The sequence below is a fragment of the Acinonyx jubatus genome, chromosome A1 (genome assembly GCF_027475565.1).
Source record: "Acinonyx jubatus isolate Ajub_Pintada_27869175 chromosome A1, VMU_Ajub_asm_v1.0, whole genome shotgun sequence".
Lineage (NCBI taxonomy): Eukaryota > Metazoa > Chordata > Mammalia > Carnivora > Felidae > Acinonyx > Acinonyx jubatus.
Window position 1 is genome coordinate 17,469,973 of NC_069380.1, and position 19,013 is coordinate 17,488,985.

The 19,013-nt window shown below is 41.0% G+C and overlaps 1 protein-coding gene across 2 annotated transcripts in view; it reads right to left on the reverse strand.

Annotated features, from left to right (window-relative positions):
- Positions 1-9,346: 9,346 nt before the first annotated feature.
- LHFPL6 (LHFPL tetraspan subfamily member 6) overlaps positions 9,347-19,013 on the reverse strand; it is a 245,941-nt gene continuing 236,274 nt past the window's right edge. For both annotated transcript variants that reach the window (XM_027064736.2, XM_027064735.2), the window contains one exon: positions 9,347-10,504. In XM_027064736.2, coding sequence (XP_026920537.1) covers positions 10,386-10,504 — 119 coding nt within the window. In that variant the 3' untranslated portion in view covers positions 9,347-10,385. The remainder of the gene's footprint in view (positions 10,505-19,013) is intronic.

Sequence of the window (19,013 nt, forward strand, 5' to 3'; positions counted from 1 at the left end):
TGATTGGCTCGCTTCCATTGTATGACGGGTGGTTTACGGCCATACCGTTCCTTGTGGGTCATAGGTTTTATGGTCTACCTATTTTTAGCCAGGTTTTTTTTGGTGTCAAATTCCTGAGGGGAAGCTGAGGGGGAGTAGGTGGTGTCTGTTACATTCTTAAGAGGCACCTTACGTCTCAGGGGGTTTGCTGTGGTCAGCCGCCCCCAGCATTGTTCCAAAATACGTGTTTTTCCCCAGCCATGGACCTCAGCTCCTAATCTTTCCCTCTCTGCCTACTGAATCCTATCTTTTCCTATCATACTACCTCCTCAGAATCTCGCAAACCCTGCAGACATCTCTCAACTTTCTAAGTAGGATCCTAGACCTTACTAACCAGACATGTGGTTCCGTGTTGCTGCACTTCTTAACAGAGGATTCTGAATTCAAAAGAAGGTGAGCTGACTCCCGCTGCTGGGGTACTGTCACATCTACTCTAGGGGACCTTCCAGGCCGGGTAGTTTTCAAAGTGCCAAAAGTACCAATAAGTGGGACAGATTGTGTGACAATTTTTGTGCTTCCTTGCAAACAAATGCTTGCAATATGTGGCAGAATCTGGTGGGAGACTTGCTTTCATTATAACATCCCATCTGGTGGCAAACTGGTGGAGGAAGATATTTGTGGCTCTCACAAATCTCCAGACATCCTAAACTAGCAACAACTTGCAAAGAGAACCTGAACACAGATTTGGAAAACTTGGTTCAAGTCAGATGACATTAACTAGACTAATATAGTATCTACGGAGGTGGAGAAAGGCGGGACTTCCTCAGGGGTAGATCTGATGTGGCGGAGGGAGGTTTCTGAATTGAACAGCCTGGTTCATAGAGGTATGATACACAGAGAGTAGGAACACCAGTGATGGCTGGTTTAGGAGGAAGATTATAAATTCTGTTTGGGCCCGTGGGTTTGCTAAATGGTGATATTGCATATGCCTTTGGGCATAAGAGGTCTGGGGCTGAAGACGTACCTGTGGGAGCCTTTGACAATAGATGTGATTAAAGCCACAGGAGAATATGAGATCGCCCAGGGAAAGGCAGCAGTCCCTGAAGCACTCCAGCATCTAAAGACTGAGTACTGGAGCACGTAAATCAATAATGATTTTGGTGTTATCACCCTGGCAAATATGTGGCATTTTATATAATGTTAGAGCCGAGAGCAAATTTTCTTCTCAGCTAAGAATTGGCTTTATCTGGAAAAAACACTTGCACTGGAGTATGTGTGCCAATGGCACAATTAAGCAACAAAATTGGAACGCAGAACCACAATGCAGGAGAGAAAAAGAATTTATGTTGCTCTGTAGAGAACAGAAGAGGACGAGCAGGGAGCCCCGTGCAGGGAGCGGGCTGGCAAGGTTATTGGAACTTCACCATTGGAAGGGCGATCAGAGGAAGGTAGTCTCGGGTTTCCATTAAAGTTGATTGCGATGCTGCATTGTAACCCCTTCCTTCCTCTTCACCTGACAAAGCTTCAGAAAAACCTAAAAATCTCTAATTCTTCCTGTGGGGACTCTTTCTTAGAAACCACAAAAGGAGCTGAATTTCAGGTCGGGGCCAAGAAATAAGGGACAAAGGCAGCCTGTGGTGTCCTTAAGGGGTAGCCTCTGAAAACATCCCCCCAGAAATGTGCAGAAATGTGGGGGCTGGCTTTGAATGGTAATAGGCTGTGCAATTGAAGGGTTTGTTTCCTGTAGATTTTAAGGAATATGAATATCTGTCATCTCATCTCTGGATTATACATTTTTATTTATCTATTTATTTTGAGAGAGGAGAGAGAGAGAGAGAGAGAGAGAGAGAGAGAGAGAGAGAGAGAGGGAGAGAGGGAGAGAGAGAAAGCAGGGGAGGGGCAGAGAGAGAGGGAGAGAAAGAATCCCAAGGAGCCTCTGAGCTGTCAACATGGAACCTGATGTGGGGCTTGAACTCACAAACTGTGAGATCATGACCTGAACCGAAACCAAGAGTCAGATGTTTAACCAACTAAACCACCCAGGGGCCCCTTGATTATACCTTTTTAAATGATCTCTATATTCTTTTAAAAGTATTTTTGAATAGGTAACGGTCATAAGTTAGACCATACAAAAGTCAGATGAAGTAAGTTCCCCCCACCTTTGTCTCTTATCCAGAAGCAACCCTTCTCATCTGTTTCTTATTTCTGTATCTTCCTAGAGATATTCTTTTTGCATAAAGAAAACACAGGGCTATTCTTTCAAAATGCTCTTAGAAAGTCTAGCCCACAGTTAAGTTCAAGTCCTGTGTGTCTCACTCTTCTTTCTTATTAGACCCTGACTATCTTTCTGGATCAGTACAGAAATGCTGCCTTTCAAATGGTTGTCTAGTTTCCTACATTCGTATGTACCGTAATTTATGTAAGGAGTTCCCCACTGGTCATCATTTGCTTCCAGACTTCTGCTATTATTGAAAATGCCTCCGTGAAAACCTTGTCCACACATCATTTTGCACATGTGCAAGCTGAACCGATCCTTCCAGCCAGCGGAATGTAAATCCCCATTATCATGACAAAGGGCAGACACAGAGGAGGCAGATGGAGGTTCGGAAAGCTCAGCTTAGAATCTCAGGCAGCTGCAAGGCCAAAATCACAGCCAGCATGTTTCAGGGCAGTTGGAGGAAGGCAGAGCATTGTAGAGAATTAAAGTGATACAGACTTATGAGGAGAGATTTGTGTTTTGGAAGGAGACATTCTATTTTTTTTTTTTAATTTTTTTTTAACGTTTATTTATTTTTGAGACAGAGAGAGACAGAACATGAACGGGGGAGGGGCAGAGAGAGAGGGAGACACAGAATCGGAAGCAGGCTCCAGGCTCTGAGCCATCAGCCCAGAGCCCGACGCGGGGCTCGAACTCACGGACTCACGGACCGTGAGATCGTGACCTGAGCTGGAGTCGGACGCTTAACCGACTGAGCCACCCAAGTTTCCCAAAGCTTGTTTCTTTGTGTACTACAGATTAAACATTAATTTAAAAAAATATATTAGTAGTAGCGTTATACTCTAATATATGCTTATAGGATTCTAACATAGAGTGTTTGTTTTAAGAACTTAAAGGAATAGAAAAACTGAAGGCCCATAGGAAAAGATAAAATGGGTCAGTTGTAGATGGGCCACAGTGTATGATGTGTAGTATGTGATCAGTAAACGGTTTTAAGTAAAGAAATAATGAAAAGAAAAAGACCAGGATATCAGAAGTCATAAAAAAAAAAAAAAAAGCATCCTGGGTGAGCCAAACAGTATCTCAGGCAGTCATACATGGAAGGCACAGCATAATCTCCAAAATAGGGCAAGCAAGTTCTTTCCCATATCCCAGGGAAACGGCAATTATGAAAGTCGCTAAGGGAAAAAATAGAATAGGAAGCGTCTCCAGATCCAATTGCTGATGGAAGTAATTGAAGGTCAGTGTGGCCACAGATGGCCTCATAGCATGGCGTTTCTGCTTGTTCTTGCTCGTAGTAAGAAATTCTCATTTTTTGTTACTGCCTAAAATTTACGTTCAGATGTGAATACTTACTTTAACCACCACTGCAGTATATAAAACTTAGAACACAGAGCTAAAGGAGACCTGGACTCCAAGAATGTGCTCTCTTTCTACAATAGAAAGAGATTTTTCCTGCAGGGAAAAATCACTTATTTTCTCATTGACCCCCGCTGCTACGTGTTAGTGCAGTGACCCAGTTCGTGGAATCATTTTGCCTTCTTCTGGAGAGTTAGTGCAATCCTGTTCCCTCTTGAGGTGACAGGCGATTTCTTCTAGGTCCTATGAGCTGGAACCTAATGGTCTTATTTCCATTAAGGCTCTCTGGAGATACCCCCTCCATTTTGAGAGAAAGCCTGAATCAGAGAAGGGGGCATGACAGACATTTGATGTTCTGACAAATTCACTCCAGTCACCAAGGATTGCAAAAAAAAAAAAAAAAAAAAAATTTTCTGCAAAGACGATTTTGCTAGTAGCAAACATGCTGAATCAATTCTATGTTTCATCTTCCCTTCACAGCTAAGTCTCTTTTTCTTTGTACCAGTTAAGGAGGTATAATTGATACATAAAACTGCACATATTTAATGTATACAACTTGATGAGTTTGGACATATGCACACACTTAGAGTATCATCACCACCACGAAGGCAAAAGGCATATGCATAACCTCCCAAAGTTTCCTTGTATTCCTTGTGTGTGTGTGTGTGTGTGTGTGTGTGTGTGTGTGTGTGTTCGCGCGCGCTTAGAACACTGAACACCAGATCTACCGTTTTAACAAATTTTCAAGTGTGGTCACCTATAGGCACTATGTCGCATAGCAGATCTCCAGAGCTCATTTATCAAGCGGAGCTCTAATTTTATGCCCAATGAACAGCAACTCCCCATTTTCTCCTCCCCTTGACAGTTGGTTTTTGAAAGGCCCGCTCTATAGCTGTCTCTTCTTCTTCATCTCTTTTTTTGATTTAATTTTTAAGGTTTTTTTTTTTTCCTATTTTAGAGACAGAGAGAGAGGGCAATTGGGGGAGAGGGGCAGAGGGAGAGCTAGGATCTGAAGCAGGCTCTCCGCTCAAAGTGGAGCCCCACGCGAGGCTCAGTCCCACAACCCTGAGATCATGACCTGAGCCGAAATCAAGAGCTGGATGCTCAACCGACTGAGTCATCCAGGTGCCCCTTCTCTTCATCTCTAATTCACTCTCCTACCCCTAAGAATTTCAGCTCCACCCCACCCCTCCACTAAAATTGCTCTTTTCTGATGGCTTTATTGTTAACCTTCTAGTTACCCAGTCAAATAAATATAACTTGTCTCTTGCAAGACATTTACCGTAAACACTCTTGAGAACTCTCTTTCTTGAAATTCTCTTGTCTTCATTGGTGTCTATGACAATGTTTTTTGTTTTTTGTTTTTGTTTTTTAATTTCTTTCTGTGTCTCTGATTACTCCTTGGACAGGGATCTTATCTTTTAAATGATATGTTCCCTAAGGTTTCTCTTGCATTCATTTTTTTTTCAAGTATCACAATGTTTATTGATAGATAACAAGTATACAAAATCAGGGCGTGAACATGACTTGATAAATTAAGTAGACTTAATTTCAATACTATGATAAAAGGCGCCAATTCAAATTCTCACCAGGTGTTTCACACCCACAAAACCACTTCAAGGGGCTTAACGATACTCAAAACTGATCAGTTTTGTGCAAATAAACCATGTTTCTTTTAAAAAGACTTGTGGACTTGCCCAGCTCAAGGATATTAAAATCCAGCACGTAAAGCCCATTACTATAGGTAGAAATACGGGCAATATACTATCGTAGCAACAATAACCCATTATAGTTAAGAAAGCTTTGGTAACAACCAAATGGATAATCAAATATTGCAACAACGCAAGTGTTACTGAGCAAAGTGCATTTCCACAGTATTCGGTGTCGCTATTCAGTTTTCTAACTTCAAACAGCCTATGATAACTGGCAGCAAAGAGGGTCCTTGCTACACACTGTCTCTGTAGCAACACTGATGATGTAACTATCGCATGCTGCTAAATGTGTTTAAACGTGAAAGATACTCCGAAAATATTTCACGGTACACTATGGTTAAGACAATACACTACAAAAGAACCTCATGCAGAAGGAAATCCCAACTGACGTGCTTCTGCTTTAAATATCGTGAAAACATTCCTGCATCCACTTCTTATTAATGCCTGCAGAGTCACTGATATTACCCGTATCTGCTATTTCCAGAGCCCAAATTTCTCCTGAGCCCAAGGCCTTAATTTTGAACTACCCATGAGGCATCTCCAACTGGACACCCCATGGGATGTCCTTCATTACTGTGATGCTCTTGTTTCATATCGTGTCTGTGTGCGAGACCAGGACCGGCTCTGCTCTCATCCGTGCCACTTCCTACATCCCAGGATCTCTTGATTCTCTCCTCCTGTTCTCTCTGGTCTGTCCTGTCCGCCCACCTCCACCCGTTTTGCCTATTTCGGTTTTCACCTGATGGCATCAGCCTATGTGTTCACCTCCTTTTCCTAAGCACTTAGACCATAGGAAGGGCTCAAAACTCTGTGGGTAAGAGGAACACGTTGTACTATTCCCCTGGCCACCTGTGCCGCCTGCTAACTCATCTCCATAGTGGGTCTAGGGATCGTTCTAAAACATGCAGGTAATCATGCCACATCCCACATCTACCATGTCAAATGCTTCTCCTGCCTCCAGGATCAGTTATAATCTCCTCAGCGTGGCTGACAAAGCCCTTCTTGCCCTTTCCACCTCATGTCTACCCTCTTCTCTCACTGTTCCCCAACGCACCCTCCCTGCAGCCCCATGAGGCAGGGCTCTCCAAGGACTCCCCCCACCTTTTTTTTTTATCAAGATATGATTAGCATAGGATAAAGTACACACTTTAACAGCACATATGGATGGAGTTTGGAAAATGCATACATCTGTGTAACCACCACCCTAATCAACACATAGGGCATTTCCATCACCCCAGGAAGTCCCCTGTGTCATCACTAGTTAATGCCTTCAGGTTAATCACTGCTCTGATTTCTATCACCATATATTAGCATCGCCTGTGTGTCGGGCTTCTTTCGTTCAACATAGCATCTGAGATTCTTCTGCATCATTATGTATACCAGAAATTCCTTTTTTTTTTTAAATTGTGGAGTAGTATTCCACTATGTAAATATACCACGTTTTCTTTATGGATTGGCAGACATCTGAGCTGTTCCCAGTTCGGGATTATTACATACCAAACATTTTTTTACAATCTTTTTGGGGACACAGATTTTTTTGGGGGGCATAAATACATAGAGGGGAATGAGTTTGGTTAGCTTAATAAGTAACTGCCTAATGGCCTTCCAACCATACATCTCTGTGCTTGGTAATGTTGGGCGTCGTTAACATTTTGGTCATTCTAGTGTATGTTAAGTGGTGTTTCACGGTGGCTCTAAGTTGCATTTTCTTCTTCACTAATGATGTTGAGCACCTTTTCAAATGACTATTGGCATTTATATATCCTCTTTTGTGATGTATCCCGTTCAATTTTTGACCCGCTTAAAAATATGCGTGGTTCATTTTTTTTTATTATTCATTTTCCAGACACACAACTTCCAGTCTCCCTTTCATTTTCTTAATGATGTCTTTTGATGAGCAGACAACTATAATTTATCACCTTTCCTTTCCTATGCTTTTTTAATTTGTCTGTGCAAGATTCTTTGCCTGGGAGGAACTTCCTCCTTGTCGTGAGCATCATTTGACATCACAGGATATGATAATCACTGATTTTCCTCTTCCTTTCTCCCACAAGCTTGGGGCCAACTCGAGAGTGGGAGACACGTTGCATGGAGTGCTTTACATCCAGCAGGAAACCTAGCGAGTAGCAGGTGCGCAGAAACTATTTATTACCCCAAATGCACAAATGAAAGTGTTGAAAATTGGAAGAGTTGGTTCAATTTCATCCAGTAACTTTTTTTGCATGTCATTTTCTGAAAACAAGGGAAACTCCCCACTTACCTCACAAGCCTGTACAAGCAAGGGAAGCTTCATGAGCTTGTGAAAATGGAGGGTTTGCCCCTTAAGTGTACATTAGTGAGCAGCCTGTGAATATACACCTGTTGCAGGTTTTATTATTGTTGCTGTTATGATTATTTCATGAATCCTGATTGTTTTTGAAAAGAAGTATATGTGATCTTTTGGTAATTCTTAATAAATTTTTAAAAATTTTTTTTAACGTTTATTTGTTTTTGAGACAGAGAGAGACAGAGCATGAACGGGGGAGGGGCAGAGAGAGAGGGAGACACAGAACTGAAAGCAGGCTCCAGGCTCTGAGCCATCAGCCCAGAGCCCGACGCGGGGCTGGAACTCACGGACTGTGAGATCATGACCTGAGCTGAAGTCGGACGCTTAACTGACTGAGCCACCCAGGCGCCCCAATTCTTAATAAATTTGATGCTCCTCATGAAACGCTGGGACATCTTGAACCAGAAACACATATGACTAGTTAGAACTTGAGATGTAAGGGTTTGCCTTTTGACTTCATCCTGTTGGAGTGTCAGCTTTTGACTTTAGCGAGGTCCACTGATGTCTGAAATCACACGGATCACGTAAAAATGACAATGTCATCATTAAATCTGTCCACGAAATAACCTTAATGAATTCCATAGAGAACTCCCACTTGACAACAGGAGCTAAGAGGTCATAATTCTATTCTGACAGGAAGGTGTGGTTAAGAACATTTGAGAAACACCAGCAATAATGGAAATGATGGGCTCATTGAGGAAGCAAAGTGCAATCTCCTCTCCTCAGGAAACCGCAAAGTGGAGAAGCCCCCGCTCAGTGGACAATGAGACACAATCAGAGGATATTCAGCCCATTATGAATTAAGCATTTGAGAGCAGAATGACTTTTTCCATAGCAACACAGCCTCAGAAAGTCCAGAATTTTATTGGCCTGATTCTTGCATTGTTCTTCCAAGGCAGCCGGAATCCGCTGGATGATTAAAAGTAACCAGAAGCAAGTGAGACATTCAGACATTCAAGTGAAATTGACAAATATGTATAGAAAGAACAGAAAATATAGTTATAGACAACGGGAATGCTCAGTTCCCCAATTCAAAAAATATACAATTGAGACACTAATTGAAACTGAAGTTTTAAGGGTTTGAGGCAATAATTTGGTGTTGCCTAAGAAAATAATATGTCCATGATCTAGGATGCAATCTTTACTCCTGAAAGTGTTGGTTCTGTTGTGGGGTGACGAAAAGGTCCATATCCTTCTCTTTAGTCAAGGCTTTGTGCTGAGAGCAGACACGTGACCTCATCGTCTCAAATGGCCAAGAACGCTAAAAGGGAGTGGTGTAAAATTGTCCCCGGCACAGAGGTACCAAAGAAACACAGCACCGTGTTGAAGGTGGAGTAGCAGCAAGTCACAGGCTGCTTGTCATGACTCTGACGTCATCCCGGAGCCTGGTGGCCCAGACCTCCCAACCACAGCTTGGCTCTCGTTGCTCTAAACCATGGCCAAATACTGTCCATGTTCTCAAGGTCAATCCAAAATAGACTTGAAAGTCTTCTCTCGTGAGAATTTGGTCGTGATTTAAAGTGTAGTTAGGATTCTAGCTGCAAAAATTTAAGTGGAAAGCAGGAACCCTTAGTCACCTTTAATATGCTGTGTGCCTAGAACAATGCCCGGTTGGGTGATTAGTGAGAGAACGAACGGGAGGCCTTAGAAGGAAAAGGAAAATTTATGGGACTGTTGGAGTTGAAAGGCTATATTTAGAAAATTACAGAAGCAAACTCAGTAACTGCATGAACACTCCGTGACTCACTTAACTATTGATCAAAGAGAATTTATTCACAGAGTTTTCCAAATACCAACAAAATAGCACTTAAAAATTTTTTTATACAAAATGAATATTGAAATAAACGTGGTACAGCACAGTACAATAATGGACAAAAGAAAACAAGATCTAATGACTGGAAAATGTCTCTCATTATGCTCATACCTTCAACTGAATTCTCTCCTACAGTGGATAGGAAGTTGCCCCTTTACTTCATAAGAATATCATCGCAGAAGCTACTCAGACAAAGAAATCTTGCATATTTTTGAATAATATTGACATACAAAGGCTTAACTCTAAAGGTCTGTATAAACACTGAAAACAGGTTGAGGGCACAAAGAGGTTATGCAGGATATATAAAATACTGATAGAGTGGCTTATTGGTCCATTTATTAGGTTTCGTGTATGCTTTATAAAGTGATAATACTGCATTTTAAGGGTGCATTAAAAAGAAAACAGAGGAGTAATGCACGACTCAACCTCCCATACAGTCTGTGCAACAATGTGTAGGTTTGGGCGTGGGTGTGTGTGTGGATGTGTATGTCTGCGTGTGCTTTCAGAAGCACCATGACCTACAGGGAACGTCTGTGGGTTACCCTGCTTCCCAACATAATACTGTTTCTACTAGCCCTTTTGATTCTCTGAGTCCTCATCTTACCAAAAAAAAAAAAAAAAAACAAACCCAAAACAAAAAAAAAACCCCACCCAAACTCTTGTTTGCATATATAGGCTTGTTCTGTGTGTGTATGTGATCTACATTAATGATACTCTGTGGAATAGAAACACTCAACACCCTGCAATATTTTTAGCCTTTGGTCCATTTTTCTGTGTGATTCCAGGTTCTCCGTTTCTTTTGCAAATCTTGCACCACCCTTTGACGTCACATAATGTTTATCATTCCACTGGGTTTCATTTCATAAGCACTGTATGGATGAGAACCACTACTCCACCTTTCGAAGGTAGCTGGACATTTCAGTCTCTCCGGGCCCCTTCGGCCTGTCTTCTCCTCTCTTTGCGCTTGGTGGCTCCGTCTCAGTAGGGGTACTGCTTCTGTTTCTTGCCCGAGAAGCAGGCCAGCCATGTGCACAGCAGCATGGCAGAAGCAGCACCCGCTCCCGTGCAATAGTACGCCCAGCCGATCTCACACTTACCTAGGGACACAGGAGGGGGACAGAAAGCAGGCACAGATCAGGACGGTTTTACAGGAGGCTGTGTTATTTCCCCCAGCCCCTTTGTCCCTGGTGCACTGAAGTAAAACGGAAACACCCATTAGAAACGTGGCATGCTCACTCAAATGGAATAACAAGGGCCGAAAGGTCTCTCAAGACTCAAGAAAGCCAGAACGGTTGTGCGCGTTTCAGAAAGGCCTCAGGCCCGTGCCTCCTGCTAGCGAAGAAGCCAGAAGCCTGTTCTCTTCCGCCAATAATACCCACACTTTGGGCTGAAGGAAAGGAAGAATGACAGCAATTGGGATGGGAGAAAGTATCAGTTCTAACTGAAATCATCCAAACCCATACATACAATGAGAAAAGTCAAAATGTGAATACAGTCCGTCTGCAGAGAGGCCGTTCTGAGGAAGGGATCCATTTGAAGGGTGGGTGATGCTGAAGTGAATACTGCTGTTTATATAGGACGGACTTGCACTCTACCTTTTGAATTGAAGAACAAAAACTCCCGGATTCTTCTGGGGTCGATACTCATTTTGAAATCAAGATGCCATATAAATGAGAACACGACGGAAAGACTTCAAATGGGCCCTGATCTCTCAGCGTTGGATTGGTACTAACAGTACTAACAGCCCACTCACAATACTAAAAGCAGAATTAGGAAAAGAAAGCGGGAGTGGCTGTCTGCATTTCAGAGAGCAGCCTTCAAAGCAAGAAAAGTTATCACGTAGAGAGAAGGCATTACATAATGATAAAGGAGCGAATTTTCCAAGTAGACATAATAATCTGTAATGCGCGTGTGCCTAGCAACAGAGCGTCAAATTACATGACACAAAAACGGACAGGTTTCAAGGAGAAATAGGTAAGCCCATTATCGTAGTTGGAGACTTCAACACCCCTGTATTGGAAATTGACAGATCCAGCAGGCAGAAAGAATCTGAAAGGACATAGTTGATATCAATCAATGGAATATAATTGACATCTACAGACCACTCTAACCAACAACAGCAGAATACACATTCCTTTTTAAAAACAATTTTTTAATGTTTCTTTTTATTTTTGAGAGACAAGAGAGAGACAGCATGAGTGGGAGAGGGGCAGAGAGGGAGAGAGACCCAGAATCTGAAGCAGGCTCCAGGATCTGAGCCGTCAGCCCAGAGCCCGACACAGGGCTCAAACTCACGAGCCTTGAGATCATGACCTGAGCCGAAGTCGGACGCTCAACCGACTGAGGCACTCAGGTGCCCCAAATATACATTCTTATCAAGGTCCTATGGAAAATTCACTAAGATTCTGTGCCATACTATATACCTTTAAACATTTAAAAGAATAGAAATTGGAGCACCTGGGTAGCTTAGTTGGTTAAGTGTCTGACTTTGGCTCTAGTCATGATCTCACAGTTTGTGAGTTCAAGCCTCGCACTGGGCTCTGCATTGCTGGTGTGGAGCCTGCTTGGGATTCTCACTCTCTCCTCTCTCTGCTCCTCCCCCACTCGTGCTTTCTCTCTCTCTCTCTCTCTCTCTCTCTCTCTCTCTCAAAATAAATAAATAAACTGAAAAAAAAAGAAAAGATACACATACATTGTCTACTCTTAGACCACAATGGAATTAAACTAGAAATCAATGACAGATCACTGTGGAGATTAAACATCACACTTCCAAATAACACAGGGCCAGAGAAAAAAAATCTCAAAAGAAATTTAAAAATAGTTTGAGATAAATGAAAATGAAAACACAACTTATGAAAATTTATAGAATGCAATGAAAACAGTACTTAGAGGGAAATGTAGAGTATCAAAAGCACATATTAGACAATAAGAATGATCTAAAATCAATAATAGAAGTTTCTGCCTTAGGAAAGTAGAAAAAGAAGAGCAAATTAAACTCAAAGTAAGCAGAAGAAAATAAATAAAAGTTAGAGCAGAATTCATTAACATTCTATGAGACCATTATTGCCCTAACACCAAAATTGTGCAAAAATTACAAGAAACTACAAATCATTATTTCGCACGGACAGAGATACAAAATTTCTCAACAAAATATTAGCAAATCTAATTCAGCAATGTATGAAAAGAATCATACAACCACCAAGTGTGATTTATCCCAAATATAAAAGGCTGGTTCAGCATTCAAAAGTCAATTAATATCATGTGTCACATCAAAAAACTAAAAGAAAAAAATCACATGAACATATCAGTAGGTGCAAAAAAAAAAATTTAACAAAAATACAACATCCAGTCATGATTAAAAAAAAATTCTCAATACACTAGGAATACAGGGAAACTTTCTCAACTTGTCAAAGAACATCTAAAACATTTATTGCTAATATCATACTTAATGGCGAGAAACATATAGCTTTCTATTTTTAGATTGATTTTCATTAGGCTTGTAAGAAATTCAGAATTTCAAGTGGTTGCCATTTCAGTGATCTTGATGAAACTGCTTAGATATGATTATCGTTAAACTTCAGTAACAAAGTCCAATAATTTATGAATACCTTCAGGGTAAAAGAGATGTCAGAGGAAGGCTACTCCAACATACTGTGTTGTGCCTTTCCCACAAGGCAAGGATGTCCCTTCTCACCACTCCTTTTCAACATTTCACTAAAGGATCTAGCTATTGCAATAAGGCAGGAAAAGGAAATAAACGGTATACAGATTGGGAAGGAAGAAAAAAAAAACTGTCTTTGTAGACGGCACGGTTGTCTCTATAGCAAATGTGAAAGAATCCACAAAAATCAACCAACCAACCAACCAACCAAACAAACAAAAAACCACTCCTGGAACTAATAAGGGATTATATCAACGTTGCAGGACACAAGGGTTATATGTAAGAGTCAATCACTTCCCATATACCAGCAATGAATAAGTAAAATTTGGAATTTGAAAGATAACACCATTTACATTAGCACGCCCAAAGTAAAATAATTAGGTATAAATCTAATAAAGTATGTACACAATCTATATGAGGAAATCTACAAAATTGATTTGATGAACAAAACCAAAGAACTAAGTAAATGGAGAAATATTCCATGTCCATGAACAGGAAGACTTGACAGTAACAAGATGTCAGTCCTGCCAATTTGGTCTGTAGGTTCAATGCAATCCTATTAAAAAAATCTCAGAAAGTTATTTTGGGGATATTGACAAACTTATTCTAAAGTTTATATGGAAAGGCAAAAGACTCAGAATAGCCAACATAATATTGAACAAATTTCAAACATGTTCGACACAGTTAGAGGACTGGCACTACTCAACTTTAAGACTTACCATAAATCTCCAGTAATCAAAACAGTGTGGTATTGGTGAAAGAACAGACAAATAGAGCAATGGAACAGAGTAGACAGGTCAGAAATAGACTCACATAGATATAATTAACTGATATTTAACAAAGAAGCAGAGGCAATAAAATGAAGCAAAGAGAGTCTTTTCGATAAATGGTGCTGGAATATCTGGACATTCACATGCAAAAAAAAAAAAAAAAAGACATGGACCCTACAGCCTTCACAAAAATTAACTAAAACTAGATAACAGACCTAAATGTAACACATAGAACTACACAACTCCTGGAGCACCTGGGTGGCTCAGTTGGTTAATAAGCACCCGACTCTTGATTTTGGCTCTCAGGTCACGATCTCACCGTTCCTGAGACCAAGCCCTGCATCAGGCTCTGCGCTGACATCACAGAGCCTGCTTGGGACTCTCTCCCTCTCTCCCTCTGCCCCTCTCTCCCCCTCAAATAAGTAAATAAACTTTAAAAAGCATCAAACAGCAAGATATCACCTCATACTTACAAGACTAGCCAAAATCTGGAACACTGACACCACCAAAGGCTAGTGAGGATGTGGAACAAGAACTCTCACACATTGGTGTGGGAACACAAAATGGTACAGCCACTTTAGAACACTTAAGAAGACAGTTTGGTGACTTCTTATTAAACGATAAAACTAAACATACTCTCACCGTACAATTCAGCAATCACACTACTTACTATTTACCCAAAGGAACCAAAAATTTACGTCCACTCAAAAATCTGCACATGGATGTTTTTAGCAGCTTTATCCATACATGCCCAAACTTTAAAGCAACCAATATGCCCTTCAGAACCAGGACTCAAACTTGGCTTTCATGTTCTAAGAATAAGAAGCCATTCACCCAAAATATCCTATTTGAATTAATAAAACAGGTTTCTGCATTCATTAATCCTCTCTTCCCCCATATTTTGTTTTACAGCATTCAAGTTATTCTTTTTGTCTGGACAGTATGGAAGGCTTCTATATCTTTCATTGAACAATTGTCTTTTTCTGCTCTAATTTTAATCTTTCTTTTAGCCAGTTTTATGATCTTATCTTCTCCCTTTTCTTTTGTTATCATTTATATATTACATTAGATACAAACACATACACTGAGATACTTAAATTTCAGTCATTGAACACATAAACCATAGATTGAAAATCATATCCTTTTTTTACAAGTGAGCCATTTTTATCTTGTTCATTAATAACTTTTCTATTGAAAAATTCAAAGACTGTGAAGTGTAGCATGCAATCTGACTTCATATCTTCATTGAAGTTTACTAGAGGGATAGTTAGCATGTACCCCATCTACGGATAAGAAGCAGAGGTCAGGTGGGGCGCCTGAGTAGCTCAGTGGGTTAAGCGTATGGCTTCAACTCAAGTCATGATCTCATGGTTCGTGAGTTCGAGCCCTGCGTCAGGCTCCATGCTGACAGTTCAGAGCCTGGAGCTTGTTTAGGATTCTGTGTCTCCCTCTGTCTCTGCCCCTCCAATGCTCACACTCTGTCTCACTCTCTCAAAAATAAACATTAAGAAAAAAATTTAAAAAATAAGACGCTGAGGTCAATCAAAGCTAAGTGAGTCATTGGCTTGTGGTCACCACAAGGCAATAGTAGCAAAATTAAATTGAGGGCCTCCACATCTCAAGCATATACCACCTACGTACACAGACGATAGGCTATGTTCAGTCTTCAATCTATGTGTCATCCTTGATTTCTCTCCCTTTATATATCTGATAAAAGTAACCAGTTAAAAATAGTGAACATGTATTACATGCATGATTACTACTTGCTCCAAATTATTAGAAGAGCTTTACATGGAGTACATATTAATGCATTTAATCCTCATAAGAACATGATGTGATAGGTACATTCAGATGGGAAAAGTAAAGTCAAGAAAAATGCACTAACCTGCCCGAAGACTCGCCGTTAATGAGTGGCAAGTCCTTTGCCTCTCTCCAAAATTTATCCTCTGTATTACCACTCAAATGCCTGCAGCATCCCCACACAGTCCTACCTGCCATCATTGCTTTCCTGTCTCCCTGCTTCTGCTTACGGTATCACCAACAGCAAAGCAGGCAACTATCTTTTTAAAAATGAATCGTGTTAAGACACTGACTTACTTGAAATTTTCTAAAGGATTGTCAAGCATCTAGTCTCCTTCCAATGGCCTGTGAGACCTTGCATGAGCTGGTATCTGCCTACTTCTCAAAACTCATGACCAACTTCCCTCTGTCTTCCTTCTGGACACACTGGCTGCCTTCTCTGGACCTCATCAGGCTTGTTGCTGGCTTGGTGCTTCACGTTCATTATTCCTTCTACCCAGAAAGTTCTACTTCAGATGATTAGAGAGCTGGCTCCTTCTGAAATGGCATTTCTGTAAAGATATGTCCCACCCCCCACCTGCTTCATCAAAGTCTCTGTTCCTTTACTTCACTTTATTTCCTCTGTAGCACTTACTATGGTTTGTAAATACCGTGCGTGTGTGTGCATGTGTGTGTGTATGCGTGTGTGTGTGTGTGTGTGTGTGTGTGTGTGTGTGTGAGAGAGAGAGAGAGAGAGAGAGAGAGAGAGAGAGAGAGAGAGAGTTTAACTTCAGTCTCTTCCACTAGAATAAGAGTTTCAGTTATGGGAGACTTCTGTATATTTTCTTCTCTACTCTATCCCCAAAACAGTACCTGGCTCGTAACAGTCACTCACTAAGTAAATGTTGAATGAAAGGCAAGGTAAAAGAAAAACAAAGAAAGGAAGCAAAGTAGGCAAACAGCTTAGTCCCCGAAAAACAGAGTAAATCTGGGATTTTATTACAAGAATAACTCTAGTCCTGCTTTGGCACGGAACTTTTGGAGAGACGTTCCCAAACCAACTTTATAGCATTTATAGCCTCATACAGAGTGTGTTAAACTTAACAGGATAATAGATCCTGAAAGATCACATCTCTACCTCGGGGTAGGTCTCACTGGCACAATGAGCTCCGTTAATAATGATATGTAGGATAAGTATTTTTCAAGGGTAGCAGAGTCCCCTTCATGGGCCAAATTTTCTGATAACCATCCATGAATGTGGCTGGGAAATAATCTCCATTTGTAAATCTTGGGAATAATTTCCATTTTGAATTATTCTTCAGCTGGATTAAATAAATCTAGGAGGGAGAATTAATGGGTAGCTAAGAGATGGCAAGTGCTTTAGAACCTTTCAAGAAGTCAGCAAAATTTGTGGGCAACCCATTCAGTCTCGGGCTCATAACATGGAACATAATCCATTGTTCATTAATAAATAGGTATTGACCTACACACAGTTCCATGACCTAACATGAAGAGCAGAGTACATGATTCTTTATTAATTATTGGACACTCATTCCAGAGAAAGTAACCGGTGAGGGCAATTCTTTGAAAATAGTCCATGTGACAGTAGTCATGTGTATTAAATAAAGATGAAAAAGAAGCCTAAAGGATTGACTACTGAGGACCCAGGAGAGAGAGAGTATATATTTTTTTTCTCCAGGGGAGTTAATAGAATAGCAGGGGTTTGAACTTTAGGGGCTCTTCACTGGCAAGGCTGGTAGCAGATGGTGTAGATATTCCGCCCAATGCCTTTATACCCCTTCGCTGGTCCTGGGGTCTCATCCTTAGCTTCTGATTGTGCACTACTCCTAACAGTTTACCCTTTGACCCTCTTCAGAGGACCCATGAGCCTGATGCCACAGCGCCCCAACTCTCAGAGAGCTTAAGTGCCCCCTGGTGTGGCAAGTGGCCAATGTCTGACTGGCGCAGGAGTATGGAAGCCAGCTTTCTTGCCTCCAGGTGGGACACATTCTACAGTGGAACGAATGTTCTAGAGTCCCAGTGAGTTGAGGCTGAGGCTGGGACCTCACCTGAAATTGCACTCTTGCCTGGTGTTTACCCCTTCATTATGTTACTTCCCATTCTCTTACTGGTTTCTTCGAATAAGAATCCTCATCTCAGCATCTGCTCTGGGAAACCTGATCTGAGACAAGAGCAAGTGAACAAAATCTTTCTTGCTTTTTTGGTTTCATGGTAAAGGTCTGTGAGGTTTCCGCTGTCAGAGGCTTAACCACCCTACCCACCTAACAACACACCGGAGCCTTGCCATCACCTGAAAGACCCACAGCCAGGATAAAGTCTTTGGCATCACCCATCACCCCACACTACTGTCTTCCGGGGGGCAAATCCAACTCCATGTCTTGCACGTGCAAATGTATCATTTCCAGTAATTGTTATGGTTCTGGATCTCTTCTTGTTTGTGTCATAAAACATGTAGTCAGCTCATCAAACCAGCTAACAGATGAAAATACAAAGAGGGCCACCTGGGTGGCTCAGTCATTTGAGCGTCTGACTTTTGATTTCAGCTCAGGTCATGATCTCACAGTTTGTGGGATTGAGCCCTGTGTAGAGCTCTGTGCTGGCAGCTTGGAGCCTACTTGGGAATCTCTCTCTCTCTCTCTCTCTCTCTCTGTCCCTCCCCAACTCTCTCTCTCTCAAAATAAATAAGTAAACATTAAAAAAAAAAAAGAAAATAGGAAGGAATTAAATAAAGTTATTTAAAAAGTGTACCATAGGAAAAAAATGTTTGAGAATGTCATCAGATATTGCCACTAATTACTCATATATATAGACATATGTGTGTAATCTATATATTTTGTGATTTAAATTCAGCAACTGGCTCAGATCCAAAATAAGCAACTAATGTTCAGTGTGATTTGAAAGAAAATATTCTTCTATTTCAGATATGAAGACTTTCATTTACCAAGTAATTTTCAATTACCAAGTAATTCATAAAATACAGAACCATTAAATCAATATGGATTTATTCTGATAGTTTGGATTATTCAGAAATACAGCCAGCCCATCAAACTACCCTCAAAAGAATATACAAAAGCATACACACACACACACACACACACACACACACACACACACATCTTTTGAGAAGCAGGAAATGGTGGGAATCAATCTGGTAAAATCAAGATGTGTCAATAGGATTTAAGCAAATCTAAAGAAACACTAAGCCATCGAATCCCTGATTCCTTACTCCTTGATTCCTTTCTTCCCATTCTTCCTCTTTCCCTCAATTCTCCCTCAATTCCTCATCAATTCAACAAATACTTATTAACAATAGTATAGGACCAGTATAATAATAGTCTCTTACTCTGACTGAGGGTCACTGGGTGCTGGAGATCT